Source organism: Sturnus vulgaris, chromosome 29 (genome assembly GCF_052056855.1).
Source record: "Sturnus vulgaris isolate bStuVul1 chromosome 29, bStuVul1.hap1, whole genome shotgun sequence".
Lineage (NCBI taxonomy): Eukaryota > Metazoa > Chordata > Aves > Passeriformes > Sturnidae > Sturnus > Sturnus vulgaris.
In genome coordinates this window covers 5,087,366-5,104,581 of record NC_142271.1, presented here as the reverse complement: position 1 = coordinate 5,104,581, position 17,216 = coordinate 5,087,366, and the positions used below count along the sequence as shown (strand labels likewise).

Genomic DNA, 17,216 nt, shown 5'->3' with positions numbered 1-17,216 from the left:
TTCTAAATGAAAGGTCTGGCTTCATTATGACTTTCATCTTCCCATTTTAATGCTGAATCCGCTGCCAGGAGTTTGCAGATTATGATGATCCAATTGGGGAATCTTTTCCACAAAATAAACTATTTCACTTAAAGTGTTTGGTGTGTCTGTGCTGCTGCTCACCCTCACGTTTATCTCCAAAGCCCAGTGACCCTTCGGGCTGGGTTTTCTGATAGGATTTTCGGGTTATAAACCATGTCTGGAACAATCCATTTGCTGTTTTCGGCTGATCTGGCACTTGCTGCAGCTGCTTTTGTTTTAGGAAGTTTCTTTCTAATCCATGAATATGTGATTAGAACAAGGAAGGAGGCTGCTACATTAAACTGCATCTCAAAAGGGGAAATAGAGGATAAATTTGTATAAAAGCCACTCGGTAAAAAAAAAAAATATTTCAGCATGGGGGAATGCAGGGAATTTTCATTTGTTTTGGAGAAGCAGCTGCGTTTGCCATCGGCATCAACTGTGCCGTGCCCAATGTTTTCCTGCTCACATCGAGAAATATTTGATGGATTTTTTTTAAAGCTTAATCTTCCTGCAAAGCTGGGGAGAAGAGAGGCCTGGCAGCATCTCCGGGGATGGGGACACAAGATCCTGGTGACAGCAGGACGTGACTCAGCTGTCCCCAGCCACCCTCGGTACCTGTGCCTCACAGATGAGGACTTTAATTTCCTGGGCGAGGGCTTTAATTAGATAAAATTTAATTAGATAAAACGGGCTCGCTGGGACAAACAAAAAATTGAATAGCACGGTGCTAAACCCTGTTAATCAGGGGAGTGGGGCTCGCTGAGCAAAACTCCCTTTAACACCCACCGTGGGTGATTTTAGTGCCAAAACCACGGAAAATCAGGACAAAAATGCATCATCCCAGGCCTGGGAGATGGTGGCAGCAGGAAAACCATCCCCTGCCCCCACTCCCTTCCCCCCATGTCTGAAGGCTTCGTTTGTTCATCAGCATTTTCTGTTTGCACTCGCAGAGGCTTTAATGAGACTGTCCTGGGTTAAACAAAACTCACAGAGCCCATTAGTGCCTGCAAAGCCCCAGGGGCCAGGCTCCCATGGGAAGCTGCTCCTTCCCTGCCTTTGGAAGGGAAAGTTGAGGATTCCCCAGCCGTTCATCACCGCTAATTAGTCTTTGACTTTTAAAATTAGGTCGGTGGCTGATGGTGCAAACGCATCCCCCTCCTGCACCTCCCTGCAGCTGCTGGGGTTTAGGGCTGGGGTTGTGGGGTGAAGGAGAAGGGAAATGTTCCCCTAAAAGCATTTTGGGGGGTTTCCACCAGTGGTGCTGGGATGGGGACTGGAGCTGGGATGGGGATTGGAGCTGGGATGGGGATTGGAGTTGGGGACTGGAGCTGGGATGGGGTTTGGTGCTGGGATGGGGACTGGGGCTGGGGTTTGGAGCTGGGATGGGGTTTGGTGCTGGGATGGGGACTGGAGCTGGGGATTAAAGCTGGGATGGGGACTGGGGCTGGGGACTGGAGCTGAGATGGGGTTTGGTGCTGGGATGGGGACTGGAGCTGGGGACTGGAGCTGAGATGGGGTTTGGTGCTGGGGACTGGAGCTGGGATGGGGATTGGAGCTGGGATGGAGACTGGTGCTGGCATGGGGTCCTCATTCTGCTCCCTCTGCCCCCAAATCAGCCCAACCCACCCCTGCTCAGCTCCCCCAGCGCCGTCCTCACCCAGCAAAGCAAACGTGACCCCGCTGAGCCTCGCCTGGGCCGTGGCCAGTGACTCAGTGCGGGTGCCCGAGCCCGCTGTTGACTCTGGCAGGGCTCGTAGCCAGGCTGGCACGGCGCTATAAGAGCGGCACCGCGGCGCGGCCACCGAGCCACGCCATGAGGCACCTGCTGCTCCTCGCCACGCTGTGCCTGGCCGTGGCCAGCGCCCTGAGAAGGTAAGTGTGGGGAGAGATGAAACGGGAAAACTTTATAAATGTGATTGCCTGGATAAAGGTTTTGAGAATACGGGAACTGTGAGCGAGATGGAAATGAAAGCCATCTTTGAGATAGCAAACCTTAGTTACTGAACAACTGGAAAACAATAGTGTGGGCAGCTGAAAGGAATCCCTTCTTGAGTGAACAATCCCCTCTGCCTGCACACAGCTCCAAGGGTCAAAAAAGACCCTACTAGCTTGGTAAAGAGTAGTTTTTAGGGTTTAAAGTGTAACACAGTACAGTAATGTAATGATCCTTATAGGTTGTAAGTAAATGCTATAAAATGTGTATCTTGTATCAGATTGGTGAGTGAAAATTAGAATATTCAACACAAAAAGTGATTTATTGTATTGTAACGGGAGCCTCGCTCTCAGTAAGGGGCTCCCCAGGAACTCTGGGGTTTATTGCCAGGGCTGGGATGGATGAAGGATGGATGATGGAGGGATGGATGGATGGATGAAGGATGGATGATGGGTGGATGATGGGTGGATGATGGGTGGATGATGGGTGGATGGCAGAGCTCAGCCTGGGCACCCCACACGTAGCTGTGGCACCATGCTGGCATTTCTCCATCCCTCTGGGCAGAGCCTGGCAGCAGCAGGAGGGGTTTGTAAAGGGGGCTGTGCAAGGAAAAAGCCAGCCTGGGTTCCCCTTGGCCCTGCTCACCCTGCCCAGCCCCAAGGTCCTTTCCCTCAGTGACACCGAGCCTGTGCTGTCACTGCCAGGGCCTGGATGCTCTCCTGCCAGCTCTGGCCTTCCTAAAACACACCAGGCGCCCTTCCTTTGCTGTGCCTCGGCTGGAAATTGTTGCAGTGGGGGGATGTGGGCTCTGAACCTTCATCCTGGCAGTGCTGGGACCCTCAGGGTGGGCACGGGGACTGCAGGACATGGGCAGCACCCATGGGAGTGACCAGGACCCTCAGGGTGGGCACAGGACGTCGGCAGCACCCATGGGAGTGACCAGGACCCTCATGGGCATGGACTGGACATTGGGCAGCACCCACAGGAGTGACCAGCACCCTTCTCCCTCCGCAGGGTGCCCCTGACCCGGCGCCGCTCCCTGCGGAAGCTGCTGCGGGACCGGGGGCAGCTCTCGCACCTCTGGAGAGCCCAGGCAGGGCTGGACACGAGCACTGAAGCCTGCGCCGCCTTTTTGGAGACCAACGAGCCCCTCATCAACTACCTGGATGTGAGCAGGGAGCTCAGAGAGAGGGGAGCACCCTCAGCTTGCCCGAGCAGTGCCCGGTGCCCAAATTTCTCACAAATCCCACAGCTCCGGGCAGTGCCCGACGTGCCAGGGCTCGCTGTGCCCGGCCCTTTGTCCCTGGAAATGTGAGGATGACGACAAGGGAGGCCACATTCATGGCAGGCACTGCTTTCCTCTCCCTCCCTGCAGCGCTCTGCCCACCCTCCTGGAGAGAGATTTTCCCCAAAATTCAAGTTACACACCTGGGGGTGGAGGGATGTCCCCAGGAGAATCCAATTCCCCTGTCCCTGGTGACAAGGGTCCCCCCAGCCTTGCCAGGAGGAGGCAGAGCCCCGGACCCACCTTGCTGCCTTTTGTCCTCATTGTCCTCAGCTGTTGTTCCTTAAATATTTGTCTCCTTTATCCCACCTGGCACGGCGCGGCTGGGGCAGATCAAACACCGAGCCCCACCCGTGCCCTGCAGGCCCCCCAGGCTCTGTTTTGCCAAAATTTCTGGGTGTGCTGGTGGCTCACGGTGCCCCCTGTCCCCCTCTTTGGCAGATGGAGTATTTTGGGCAGATCTCCATCGGGACCCCTCCCCAGAATTTCACCGTGGTGTTCGACACGGGCTCCTCCAACCTCTGGGTGCCTTCTGTCTATTGTGTCAGCAAAGCCTGTGGTGAGTGGGGACCCCCTGACCCCAAAGTGGCCACGGGCCACCAGCCCCAAGGCCTTGGGGACCCTCCTAACAGAGTGACAGAAATCTAGGGGTGAAAACAGAGGGTGACAGCTCAGCAAGGGACAAATGTGGCTTTTTTGGGGCTGTCAGTGATCAGCCAGCCCCAGAGAGCCCAGGCTGCTGCTGTGGGAGCAGAGCATCCCTGAGCAGCCCCAGGGCTGCCCCAGAGCCCCGAGGGAATGGGGGAATGGGGCTGGATCCTGCCTGTGGGGCTGTGCTGGCTGCAGCCAGGGACAGCACTGCTCATCTTGGGACTCATTAAATGCTGCTCATCCTGCTCCCCCCAGCTGCCCTGCAGCTTTCATCGCATTGAAATGGGAGAGGTTTTTTTCAGCAGAGCCCCCATAACCCGGAGTTTTGCTGCACCATCATTTTGCCTCACTGGGGGCTCCTGGCAGCTGTGGCCGTGCATAAAAAAAATGACATTTCTGGTGAGAGATCCCATCTCCTTCCCCAGATAAGCACACCAGGTTCCATCCAACCCAGTCCAGCACCTACCAGGTGATAGGAACCCCCTTCTCCATCCAGTACGGCACCGGGAGCCTGACGGGGATCATCGGATCTGACCAAGTGGCCGTGAGTGACCTTTGGCTTCCCCTGCTCCGTTTGATGTGCCTGGGACTTGCCCACGGGCTCAGCACCCCCATGGAACCCCCTCCTGCCTGCAGGTCGAGGGTCTGACCGTGAGCAACCAGCAGTTTGCAGAGAGCATCAGTGAGCCAGGAAAAGCCTTCCTGGATGCTGAGTTCGATGGGATCCTGGGGCTGGCTTATCCCTCCCTGGCCGTGGATGGGGTCACCCCTTTCTTCGACAACCTGATGGCCCAAAACCTGGTGGAGCTGCCCATTTTCTCTGTCTACATGAGCTCGTATGGATATGGCTTTGTCTGGGGTTCTGCTCAGAGTCTGGGATTGCTTTAGGGACACAAGGGGCTGCTAAAATACAGATATTTTACTGAGATAATGAAGGGGGGGTTTGGTACCAGATTGAGCATCACAGACTTCTGGCCTTACAGCATTTGTGGGGAGAAAAATGGGGTAAAGCCATGCTAAATGGACAAAAATCCCTCATGTGTCCTCCTCCCTGCAGGAACCCCGAGTCCCCCCAGGGAGGGGAGCTGCTTTTTGGGGGATTTGACAGCTCCCACTTCACAGGGACCCTGAACTGGGTGCCAGTCACCCAGCAGGGGTACTGGCAGATCCAGCTGGACAAGTGAGTGCTGCTGGGCAGGCAGGGAGGGCAGGGCTGGGCTGGCAGAGCAGGATAAATCCCTGCTGCTCCTTCTCCCCTCTTGCAGCATCCAGCTGGCTGGGACAGTGACTTTCTGTGCCAACGGCTGCCAGGCCATCGTGGACACCGGGACATCGCTCATCGCCGGCCCCACCAAGGAGGTGAAAGAATTGCAAAACCTGATTGGGGCCGTGTCTGTGGATGGAGAGGTGAGAGCCAGGGTGGGGACAGGAGGGGACAAAGCCTTGGGGACTCTTCCCTGCTGGAAGGGACCCCCCCTGGGCAGCCCCTGAGCCCCCAGATGTGTTCCAGTACGCCGTGGAGTGCAGCAGCCTCAGCGCGATGCCTGACCTGACCTTCACCATCAACGGGCTGCCCTACACGCTCAGTGCCCAGGCTTACATCCTCGTGGTATGGCTGTGGCTCCCTCAGACCCAAATCCCAGCTGCTCCAGTGGCAGAAGTGGCCCAGCCCCGTGCTGGGAGCTGGCAGCGTGTCCCCAAGGGTGACAAACCCCGCTGGTTTCTGTTTTTCCACCGTTCCTGGGTGTTTCCATGTGCACGAGGCTCTTGGTTTCACCCCCGGCTTTCCATTTCTCCTTCCCCAGGAGTACGATGGTGACACGGCCTTCTGCACCAGCGGCTTCCAGGGCAACGACATCCCCCCTCCCACAGGACCCCTCTGGATTTTGGGTGATGTTTTCATCCGTCAGTTCTACGCCGTCTTTGACCGTGGGAATAACAGGGTGGGGCTGGCCCCCGCCGTCCCTTAGGGCTGTGACATCCGTGGGGCAGGAGAGGAACTCACCTTGGCAGGCCAGTGGATGTCACCACGTCCTCCTCAGTGTCCCCAGGGGGACGAAGACACCCAGGGATGCAGCTGAAGAGCCCAGCAGAAGTTCGGTCCACGCCAGGACGCTGTGATATCAAAATGTCTCGAGCAGCTCTGTGATCTGCTCTGCACATTCTCTGTTTTTGAATCCTGAGCCAATAAAACCTTTAATAAACCCAAACTTCTCACGCTCCTGCCATCAGCAGCCCATCAGAAATCCTGCACATCTCAAAGGGTTACTCTGGGAGTTAAATCCTCCTTGCCCGTGTCCTGCCCTCCTCCCTGTGTGATCCATGGCACTGCCAGGGCTGCACTCCCAGCATGGCTGGAACTTCCCTGGGATTCCCACAGGGGCAGAGAGGAGAGGATGCTTTGGCCAGGTAGAGCAGAAATCCCTGGAGGTGGCTGTGGCCATCCCAGGGGCCTGTGGGAGCACTGGGAATGCACCTTTGCTCAGGTAACAGCTGAGCTGGCAAACAAGAAGGTAACAGGGAGCCTGGAAAGACCCTGGGGCTCTTTCTGTGCCACAAAACTCCCGGAGCAACCGGTGATTTCCAAAGAATTTCGCTTTGATTCCCTTGGGGAACTCACAACAACAGCTGTGCTAGGTCGGTCCTTGAAGCCAAAAGGGCAAAGGAGCTGCTGAGCCCTGGGCTGGGCTGGCTCAAAGCCTGGGGGGGCTGTGGGGGGCTGTAGAGGGGCTACTGGCCTTGGGGGTCCCCAGGAGTCACCGTGGCACTCGTGACTTGCTGACAGGAGTGTGACAATGCAGCTGTGGCTCACGAGTGATGCACCCGAGGCAGCGAGAAAGGGAAGCACAAAAAGGTTCTTTTTAGGTTATTTTTAGGTTATTTCTATCCAGGCCTTTGCTCTGTTTCCCCCCTGACCCCGAAGAAAGGCCAGCAGTGCCAAGGCTGGCGTGCTGGAGTGTCCCTGTCCCAGCCCAGCTTGGTGGCTGCTCCATCCTTCCCAGAGCAGAGCAGCCTCCAGGGCTGGGTCTGGGAGCTCTGGAATATTCAGATCTGGTTGTAAACTTTGCAGCTGAGCCTTGTGGTTTGCAATAAAGGGAGATATCTGCCTTACCCAGAGGCACTGATTGTGCTGCTGACCGGTGTGGGCTCGCTGACGTTTCCTGTGTTGACTTCACCCCTGCTGCAGTCCCAGATAAGGTGCTGGGGCAGCTGGACAAAGGTCTCCTGTCCCTCTTCCACCTTAACCCTTAGCACTCCGAGGTGCTGCTGAGCTCGAGCCCAGGGGCTGGGGGGGAGCATCCAGCTCCCCCAGAGTGACAGGGGCCACTCAGTGTCCCCAAACAGCAGCTGGCACTGAGAGCTGGCCTGGCCTGGAGCTGCCCAGGACTGCTCTGGTGCTGTGTTTTTGGGATCTCAGAGCCCTCTCGAGAGGTTTTTTGGGGGGAAGTTGCTCAAACAAATGCGAGCATCCCAATAAAGAGCAACCCCACTGTCCCCCAAGGAGGCTGAACAGCACAGGGAACACTTGGATGCCCTTTGCCTCCTTCCCTTTCCCTCACTGCCACAGCCCTGCAGGGCACAGCCTGTACTCTCCTTGTCCCCACGAGCCTTTCCCCGAGCTGTGTCAGCCCCAGGCTGGGTTTCATCACCTTCCTCACAGTCACGGGCCACAAAAACCCACGCCTTTTCCTCAGAATTGCTGACGTGGGGCAGCAGCTGGCACAGGATTGAAGCTGTGGTCGCTGGAGCTGCTTGGCCATCACGTCCTCCCCACCACTGCTCCCACTGCCTTCATCCAGGCACAATCTCAGCCCAGAAGGGATTAGGAGAGCAGGAGCTTTGGGAAAATCCCTTTTTCTGTGAAATCAAACAAAAGCCAGGGCTGAGGGTGATGTACCCTGCTGGGTACAGCCCCCGTGGCCAAAAGCAGAAGTGGCCGTGGGCAGCAGCTGCAGTTTGGGATTGACCACAAACCCCAGTGGCAGCAGCGTGGAGAGGCTTCGATCATCTGATAGGGTGAGCAATCCCCATCCCAGCAGAGGAACCAGGGCTGAAGTTGTTGTGTTGAACAATAAATTCTCTCTGCAAGAGCAAAGGTGAAGCAGGATGGTGAAAAAAGGCTGAAAACAGGGATTAGGAGAGAGCTGCTCCAGGGAAACGTCAGCCTTTTACCCACCACTGAGGCAGGTTCTCCTGCCTCAGCCCAGCTCCTCCCAGTGCCTGCCCTCTGGGGGGAAAAACAGATTTTTCTGGCCAGACAGGTCCCAAAATTACACCCGGAGAAAAGGGGGAGGAGGGTTTGTCCTGCTGAGTGAAGTGATCCTCCCTGAGATCCCATCAGAGTCTGTAAGGGGAAAAAAAATTCTACCAAAATGCTGGAAGTGGAAAAGCAAAAGCCAGTGGTCTTGGAGGCATCCCAAAACCTGGGCACGGGGACCACCAGCAACAGATGGGGGACAACCCGCTCCCAGTGCAGAGCCCAAATCCTACAGAATGCTTGGCAAAGGCACGGGACCTGCCCTTGCACGCTGGGAAGCAGAGCTCTGCCTCCGCAGCCGTGGCCAAGCAGGTTTTCCCACTCCAGAGAACCCCGGGCACCCTCTCGGTGCTGGGATTGCTCCATGGGGGCAGCTGAGATCCCCAAAATCCCATTTATTGATCGAACACGTCCTCCTGCAGATGTCCCTCTTTTTGGGGTGTTTCTGGGGGTGCAGGGATGTGGCACCGAGGGGCTGGAAATGCTCCTGATCCCTGCCTGGAAAAGGAGACGAAGCCACACAGAGCTCCTCAGAGGGATCCCAGCCCCTCCTCCCCCATCCCCAGCTCCCAAATCCCTTTATCCCATCCCAAGATATCAGAGCAAAGTCCGGGATGGCTCCAGGGATGCTGCCCACAGCCCCGCCCGGCTTTTGTCCTCATCCCTCAATAATTGCCCAGCGGGCACGCAGATACAAAGTCCCAGGGAAGTGGCAGAAAGGAACAGAGGGAATTCTGAGCCAGAGGAGAGGCCGAAAATCAATCCCAAATTCCAGCAGCGGAGGAGAATTTTGTTCCGAGCCAGACAGAGCCCCGGAACAGAGAGAAAATCCGTGAACACCCCAGCGCCCGCCCGCTGCTCCGGCAGCCCCGGCGGGATCTCGGCCCCTTTCTGCTGATGTCACGGAGCCCGCAGCCGCTTCCCCGACAGGGCAGGGCAGGACAGGGCAGGACAGGGACCCGCCGCCCTTCCCCGGATCCTCCTCCCGCCCCTCTCCCCTCCCCGGGCCGGCTGCAGCGGAGCCGGAGCCGCGGCCGCCCCGGCAGGTGAGCTCTGTGCAGGTGAGTCCCCCTGGGCACCCCAGACCCGCGGAGTAACAGCGAAGAGAAACTCCATTTTGAGCTTTTTGAGCTTCAAAACATCTGGCTTCCCCCCAGCCCAAAAGAAAAAAAAAAAAAAGCAAAAAAACCCAAAAAAGCTGTTGAAAGGACTGGGACGTTTGTGTGTGCTGAGACACGAGGCTGTGCCTGTGCCGAGGATGCTGCCCAAGGCTGGGCACGGCTGGCAGAGGGGGGCAGGGGGGCCTGGACCCCACAGCTGAAAGCTCCTCGCTGCTGTTCCAAGAGGGAATGGCGCAGGGCTGGCCAGCGCATCCGGGAAAAATGCAGGGATGAGGCTGCCAGCGTTTCCATCCGTGCCTTGGCCGGCGGTGTCGGCTGTGGGGATGGGGCTGCTGGAGCTGCTGGAGCTGCTGGAGCTGCCGGAGGATGCTGGAGGATGCTGGTGCCCCCTGAGGAGGGGGTTTCAGGGATCCTGACCAGGCTCAGAGCATTTGGGGACACTGGGACATCATGGGGACACATCCTGGAGGGAGATTTCGGAGCGCTCCTGGGCGGGGATGCTTGAGGCATCAAGGAATTCCTTGACCCCTGGCTGGGGTCTTCTTTCATAAATTTAATTTTCAGCAGGACCCCAGGCGAGTGTGCCAGGCCTAGGGGGAGGGACTGCGCAGGAGAGGGGGTGGCAGAAGCAGGGAAGTGGCTCCCAGCGGTTTTGAATGGAGATGAACCGGCGAGTCTGGGCGTGCCCCGGCTCCTCGGGAGCCTGGCAAGGGCGGGGACTTGGGCCCGGCTTGGCATGGGGGGACTTTTGGCATGGGAGGATTTTTGGCATGGGGGGATTTTTGCCATGGGGACGATTTTTGGGATGGGAAGATGTTTGGCATGGAGGGGATTTTTGGCATGGGAGGATTTCTGTCCCCACCACGCCATCCCCACACCCCGCTGAGCCCCCCTGATCCCGCAGGTCCTGTCCATGGACGCCAGCAAGAAGGTGGATCTGAAGATCATCATCATCGGAGCTCTGGGGTAAGTAAGGAGCTGGCGAGGGAGGGAAGTCCCCTGAGTGTGCTGGCTGTCCCCTGCCCCTGCTGGGAGTGACCAGAGCCCTGCAAAGCCTCACCTGTGCCCCTTTCCTCGTCCCCAGCGTGGGCAAGACCTCTCTGCTGCACCAGTACGTGCACAAGACGTTCTACGAGGATTACCGCACCACGCTGGGCGCCAGCATCCTCACCAAGGTCCTGGCTGTGGACAGCACCCCCCTGAAGCTGCAGGTGAGCTGGCACTGCCCAGGGTGCCCACCCTGACCCCAGGACCGTGTGTGTGTGGGTGTCCCAGCCTGGCCTGATGTGCCCACCGGGGTCATGAGGTGCAGGGCTGGACATGCAGAGTCCGATTTTCAAAGCTGATTTTAAGAACTTAGTTTCGAGACGCCGATTTTCAGAGCCCCGTTTTCAGAGCCTGATTTTCAGAGCTGATTTTGAGAGCCCGATTTTCAAAGCTGGTTTTGGGACCCCGATTTTCAGAGCTCTATTTTCAGAGCCTGAGTTTCCGACCCTGATTTTCCGAGCTGATTTTCAGAGCCTGATTTTCCGAGCTGGTTTTGAGACCCTGATTTTCAGCATTCATAAACTGCGCTGGGATCCCACAGGAATTCTGGGGGCTCAGCACCCACCCTGCTCGTGTCGTGTGTCCATCTGTGCCCTCCTCTGCCCTAGATCTGGGACACAGGGGGCCAGGAGCGATTCCGGTCCATGGTGTCCACCTTCTACAAAGGCTCAGACGGCTGCATGCTGGCCTTCGACGTGACAGACAGGGAGTCCTTTGAGGCCCTGGACAACTGGAGAGATGATTTCCTGGACAAGGTCATTCCCAGGGAACACGATTTCCCCATGGTCGTGCTGGGGAACAAGATAGACCTCAGTGACCGGCAGGTAAGGGTGGAGGAGGGAGAACGGGATGAGCAGTGCTGGAGTCACCATTCCTGGAGGGATTTAAAAGTTGTAAAAGTGTGGCACTTGGGGACATGGTTTAGTGCTGGGTTAATGGCTGGACTTGGTGATTTTGAAGGTCTTTTCCCACCTAAACAATTCCATGGTTGTATGGTTGGGATGCTGTAGGGTTTTCACCTCAGAACCTTTTCCCTCTCCTCACATGAGAACCAGAGCTGCAGGCAAGGAGCTGCCACCTCCCTCAGGGCCAGCAGAGGATGAGCAGCGTCCTCCTGCTGCTCCTTGGGGCACAGACTGTCCCCAGCAGGAATGCCAGTGCCAGCACTGCCTGGATGGGTGACGAGGGTCCCCTGTCGCATCCCTGAGCTGTGGCTCCATCCTCCCATCCCACAGGTGCCCAAGGAAACAGCCTCAGCCTGGTGCAAGGAGAAGGACATCCCGTATTTCGAGGTCAGTGCCAAGAACAACATCAACGTGGCCGAAGCTTTCGAGACCCTGGCGAAGCAGGCGCTGAGCACGGTGAGCATCCTCCAGCTCCGAGCTGTGCTGGGGGAGGATTCGGGAGGGAACCGAGCTCAGCCGGGGCTGCTCTGACAGAATCCTCCCGTACGGAGCAGCTCCTGCCGCAGCGGAGAGCCCGGGCAGTGAGAAGGGCGGCGATGCTCGATCCTAAATCAATAGGGGCAGGAATTGCCGCTCCCTTTTGGCGCAGCGATGGGAACGTGCGGCACCCGCAGCGCGCCAGCACTGTCCTCTAGCGGCCGTGGCACGGGGACATCGGTGTCCCCAAGCCCTGCGCTAGGTGGCTTTTCCCTGGATTTTGCCTTTGATCACAAGTCAAGGCCGAACCTCAGCGCTCCGCAGCTCGCTCAGGCCGGCCCTGAGCTGGGGTCACTCATCCTTCCCCTTCTCCGTTTTTGTTTTTTTTTTTTTTTCCAGTATAAAGGGATTTTTGAGAGCTATTTGACCGACTCCATCAAGCTCACTCCCAACGACAAGCCCAAGCAGAGCTGCTGCTGACCCCGCCTTGCCCAGGGCTGGAGCCGTGCCCGGGGGTCCGTGCCCGCTGCCCACCCCAGCCTGGGACTGGGACTGGCCATGCCCGGGCACAGGGTGGCCACCGCTGGACACACCAGGACCTGCTGCTGCCTGCACATCCCAGGGCTCTGGAGCTGCTCTCCCGAGGCTCCATCACTCAGTGTCACGGTGGCCCTGTCCCCCCTCGAGCTGGCACCCGAGCGGGCGATGTCCCTGCGGTGACAGTGCCAGGCAGGCGGGCAGTGCTCCCGATGTCACCACCCTCCCTTCCCAGGGCACAGCCTGGTGGCCCCAGGGCTCTCAGGGTGGGTGTGGACTGGCCTTGGGGGACAATTGGGGCTGGTGGCCTTGGCACAGGGCCCTCCTGGCACCAGCCACTGTGGAGGCAACTACTCCGTGCCTCAGTTTCCCCTCCTCTCACACACATCCCCCATCAAACACTTCCCCCTCCTGACCCACTGGGGAGGATTCTCAAAAAAGCACTTTGTCAGGGGTACTATTTTTTTTTTTTTAAGGAAATTAAATATTTCATTTCTATTTATGTGTTGCAAAATGCTCCCCAGGTCCCGCAGCAGGAAGGTGGGGTGGGGGCTCCAAACTCCCTGAGCCCGTTCAGCTTCTCAGGGCTGGGGGACGCATTTTGGATCTGGGTTTTTGTTTTTTTTTTTTTTTTTTTTTTTTTTTTTTTCTTTTTTCCAGTGCGAATTTCGGGTCAGGGGAGAGAGAAGAGGTGTGAATGGGTGTGCAGAGGGGGTGTGGGGGCCTGGCCGGGGCGGCTGTCGGCAGAGGGAGCCCGCTGGGAGCAGAGCCCGGCTCCTGCTTCCCTTCCTGCATCCATCCCGTGCGCTCCGGGCACCTCCCAGCAGCCGGGAGCCACCTGGGGCTGCAGCATCCCCCTGGCCTGGGTGGGCTCCGATTGCCAAGAAGGTCACCAGGGACCTCCTGCCCTCCTGCCATCCCCTCCAGACCGACTGCAGTGGTCCCACAGAGCTGCCCTGGCATCACCCGGAGCTGGCGCTGGGGACAGCGGCCGAGGGTGGCAGTGCCAGGGCAGGGCAGGGGCTGGCAGGGGAGCTCAGGAAGGTGAAACCTGAGCGAGGGCTGGGCACGGGGGGCGTGGGGGCTGCAGAGCTGGGGCTGGGGCTGGGGCTGGGGCTGTCTGGAGAGGAATGGGGAGTTCCCACCCTCGTCTTTACGCAACCTCCGCCTGTTTATTTGGGCACCGGGCCGGGGAGAGGATTTGTCCCTTCCTTTTGGGAGGAGAGGGGCATTAACTATTTCCTCCCCACCTTCTGCTCGGCCTTTCCCCATCCTGTGCCTGCCCGGAGCCCCCCTCACACTCAGCATCCCCCAGCCCACCCTGGCACCCTCCAGGGCTGTTCGGACCCATCTGAGCCCTGTCCGTGCCACCAGCGATGTTGTTTCTCATCACACCCTTCCCCCAGCAGCTCCCAGCGCTGGTAAATAAAAACCTGATCGGTTTTAGCCCAGACAGCAGCAGTTTGGACACCCAAACTGAGCAGGTCACACAAACGCACTCAGTGGAGCGGGTGCTCCCTGTGCCAGGGCTGGGCAGGCTCTGGCACAAGCCCAGGGCTGCTGTGGCTGCTGTGAGTGGCAGGAGCTGGAGCCAGGTGGGAGCTCAGACTCGGCTCAGGGTCCACCTGCAGCCCTGGATGCTCTGGGCAGGGACAGGCTGGGGTCACACCTTGAGCTGCAGGCTCAGCTCTCTCAGAGCCCTTGGCCCTCAAAGTGAGCAGGGCACTTTGTGCATGCACAGAACATCGCTCCAGACACGGGAATGAAGGCTCTGAAGGAAGCTGCAGCCTTGGGAGCTGGCAGCATCTCCAGTGGCATCACCACCCTGTGGAGACCCTCGCAGATGTGCAGCACCGTGCTGGAGCCAGCTCCAGCTTTTCTTCTGCCTCCATCCCTGCCGGGCAGGGTGTCCTGCGGGCCAGGCAGCCCTGGGACAGCCGGGAGAGCGGGCAGGGTGGCACGGTGCCAGGCAGGATGCTGGCAGGAGCAGCCAGAGGTGCTAAGCTGGTAACACTATCCCGCGGCCGAAACCCGATAAAGGACAGGGGGAGGTTTGCAACACGTGGGATTAACAAGGTCAGCTCAAGATTTTCTCAGGGTGAAAATCAAAGGGGAAAATATTTGCCTTGTGTGACTCAGTGAGTTCCTGAGCAGCCACCTGAGTTCCTGAGCTCACCCCGGCCTGTGGCCAGTGCTGAGGAGCCAAACCCGAGCCCTGCTGCTCGCTGTGCCCTCTGTAATAACCAGACACTTCCCAGCTGCTCTGCTGTCCCTACAGGTTTTCATCCACTCATTGAAACGACAAAAATCAGTAAAATCCCACCCTGATGCTGGTCAGCAAACAGGGACCATCCCAACCCTCTTGAAGATCTACCCTCAGTATTTGAGGAATTAGCACCCACACTCACCCTAAATCCCCGATTCCCAGTTTGTTTCAGTGTTCTGAGGTTCAGTTACCCCTGAGAGCTCTTCCCCACTGCTCATCCCATGGGCTCTGAAGGCCCAGTGTGTGCTCGGTGTTACCTGGTGGAACCAGCCCTGCTGAGCCCCAGCTGGTCCCAGGGGTGGAGAGGGTGGGTTTGCATCACAGATCCCCCGTGCAGGGCTGGCAGAGAGCTGCTCCTTCCTGAGACACATCCCAGGCACAGGCAGCAGTGCCCAAGAATCACAGAATCCATAATTTAGGTTGGAAAAGCCCTCTGAGATCATCAAGCACAAGCCCAGCATGAAATCATGTTCCTGAATGTCCACCCACCCTAGCCTGTGGCACCTGGAGCTGGGTGGGACGAAATTCTCTTGTGAAATGTGAGAATTTAAATATAAGCACTGGAAAACACCTTTAAAAGCTGCAAAGAGAATTAAAAAACAAAAAAACAAACAAAAAAAACCCTAAATGTTCCTGTTTGGAAGCAGAAGCCCCATTCCTGGAGCTGGGACTGAGAGTAACTCAGTGGCTTCAGCCACTTCAAAGGGGACCTGATAAACCCCAGGGGTTCAAAGTTCCAGGTAACCTTTCAAAGGCGTCAGACGTGAAAAACAAAGCCACGGCATCACGCAAATCCTTATCTGTGTCCCGTGGTGCCACCGGGCCACAGGGCAGTAAACACCTCTGGAGGTGTCAGCACAGGGCTCTGCAGCCTCCCTGTGCCACCAGGGCCACTGCTGGTCCCTGTCACCGGCGGATGGAGGGCTCGGGGTGGTGGCCTGCCCTGTGCCACTGGGATTTCTTCCCAAGAGCACTCCTGGTGCTGTGAGTGACCCAAATCACTGCTCTGCCTTTCCTCAGTCGCTGCCCCATTGTTCCACCCCCAGTCGGGGGGTGACACTGATGGCGTTGGTGTGACTGTCCCCACCAGGGTGTGGCTGTCCCCAAAAGGGACACACAACCAGCCCAGGTTTGAGGCACGGCCGTCCCCTCACCCTTTTCTTCCCAGCCACACCAAATGTTGGGGCTTCTCCTTCCCCCCAGCCCACGGGAGCTGCTGTCACCGTGTCCCACCCCAGAGGACACCCGGGTGTGGGGTCACAGGGCCCTGCCTGGCCCTGGGGCTGGGGACAGAGGGGTCTGGGGACATGGCAGGGCTGAGAGCCAGCACTAGAGAGGATTAGGGGCTGTGGGCAGTCCCAGTGAGCTCTGGGACATGCTGAAGTCAGCAGCAGGAGCAGCCTGCTGGGATTTTGGGGTGTCCCCATCCAGCCTGGCATGGGGCTGTCCCACTGTCCCACCCCTCACTGCAGTCCTTTTGGGTTTGCAAAGCCCCACAGAGGTGCTGAGTGCTGTGGAGAGGATCCCAGCACGGGACAGAGCCCGGAGCAGGAATAGCAGTGGAGAAATCCATGGAGGACTGGTTTGGTCACGATGGGGTGGTCCCTGTGCCAAGGGCTGGGCAGCAGCTCCTCAGGCACGACTGAGCCACCCCAGGGCTCACAGGGATGGACAGGGAATTCCCTAGGGAATTCCAGTGATTTATACCTGGAGAACAGCCTGGACCTCCTGCTGGTGCATCCCTGCTGCCCAGGAGGAGCTCACTATCCCAAATTCCCCAGATTTAGCTCTGAGACAGGCTGGACTCTGTCCTGGATGAATAATCAGCTCCTCAGAGTGTGGACAGACACAAATAGTGGTGATCTCCACTCGTGCTGACAGAAGGGAAAATGTGGATTTGCCTCCTCTCACTGCCCTGGCTGAGCTCCCTCAGGTCTGCATGAGTGATAAACAATACAGAGAATAGGAATTATCAGTTACAATATAGAGAATAGAAATTTTCAGTTACAAAACAGAGAATAGGAATTTTCAGTTACAATACAGAGAATAGAAATTTTCACTTACAATACAGAGAATAGGAATTTTCACTTACAATATAGAGAATAAGAATTTTCTGTTTTTCTCAAGTTGCTGAATGGAGTTGAAAGATTAAATACTTCGAATTGTGTTAGAAAGTTTATTCTGGCCCATTTTGGTATCACCAGCATCCCTGGGGATGGGGCTGAAGCCAGGGCACCAACAGAGCCTCATTCAAACCCTGGGTGAGGCTCAGGGCAGTGAATCCCTCTCCCACCAGATCCCACCAGGACACTGCATCTCTCTGGCCCCAAATGCTTTATTTCACTTTAATGCCCTTTAATCACTGATTCTTTCAGGCTGGTGCCTGAGCTGCCTCCTGGCCTTATGGCACAGCTGCAGCACCACTCCTAAAACTCCAGAAACTCCAAAAACTCCTTAAAAAGGCAAAGCAGGCAGCGCTTTCATCTAAAATCTGTCTGCTGATCTCTGACCAGGGGCGACAGGAGCTGCTCGTGCTCCAGGTGCTCACGTCCAAGAGCTGAGCTCCTCTGCAGGCACTGACCTCAGAGCCCCGAACAATGAGCAGCTTCATTTCAGGGCTTATCTCCTCCCATCCAAACCTCCGGGCCTTAATGAGTTGCCCAAGGCCACATA

At 57.3% G+C, this 17,216-nt stretch overlaps 2 protein-coding genes across 2 annotated transcripts; both read left to right on the top strand.

Moving 5' to 3' along the window:
• The first annotated feature begins 3,016 nt into the window (after positions 1–3,016).
• Positions 3,017–6,110, top strand: CTSE (cathepsin E). The gene is made up of 8 exons (XM_014872681.2): positions 3,017–3,164; positions 3,723–3,840; positions 4,358–4,476; positions 4,569–4,768; positions 4,990–5,112; positions 5,198–5,339; positions 5,443–5,541; positions 5,738–6,110. The coding sequence occupies exons 2-8, from the start codon at positions 3,723–3,725 to the stop codon at positions 5,900–5,902; spliced, it is 966 nt and encodes a 321-aa protein (XP_014728167.1). The 5' UTR covers positions 3,017–3,164; the 3' UTR covers positions 5,903–6,110.
• A 3,073-nt stretch (positions 6,111–9,183) lies between these two features.
• RAB7B (RAB7B, member RAS oncogene family) lies at positions 9,184–12,846 on the top strand. The gene is made up of 6 exons (XM_014872679.2): positions 9,184–9,251; positions 10,216–10,277; positions 10,396–10,522; positions 10,967–11,182; positions 11,594–11,719; positions 12,140–12,846. The coding sequence occupies exons 2-6, from the start codon at positions 10,225–10,227 to the stop codon at positions 12,218–12,220; spliced, it is 603 nt and encodes a 200-aa protein (XP_014728165.1). The 5' UTR covers positions 9,184–9,251; positions 10,216–10,224; the 3' UTR covers positions 12,221–12,846.
• The last annotated feature ends 4,370 nt before the right edge of the window (positions 12,847–17,216 follow it).

What these genes read in the sequence shown, in the direction of transcription:
- CTSE (XM_014872681.2), top strand. Translation starts at nt 3,723, where the DNA reads ATGGAGTATTTTGGGCAGATCTCCATCGGGACCCCTCCCCAGAATTTC. An exon ending in TTGTGTCAGCAAAGCCTGTG is followed by an intron (nt 3,841 to 4,357) that starts GTGAGTGGGGAC and finishes CTCCTTCCCCAG; the next exon opens with ATAAGCACACCAGGTTCCAT. An exon ending in CCCAGGCTTACATCCTCGTG is followed by an intron (nt 5,542 to 5,737) that starts GTATGGCTGTGG and finishes CTCCTTCCCCAG; the next exon opens with GAGTACGATGGTGACACGGC.
- RAB7B (XM_014872679.2), top strand. Translation starts at nt 10,225, where the DNA reads ATGGACGCCAGCAAGAAGGTGGATCTGAAGATCATCATCATCGGAGCT. An exon ending in ATCATCATCGGAGCTCTGGG is followed by an intron (nt 10,278 to 10,395) that starts GTAAGTAAGGAG and finishes CCTCGTCCCCAG; the next exon opens with CGTGGGCAAGACCTCTCTGC. An exon ending in TAGACCTCAGTGACCGGCAG is followed by an intron (nt 11,183 to 11,593) that starts GTAAGGGTGGAG and finishes CCCATCCCACAG; the next exon opens with GTGCCCAAGGAAACAGCCTC.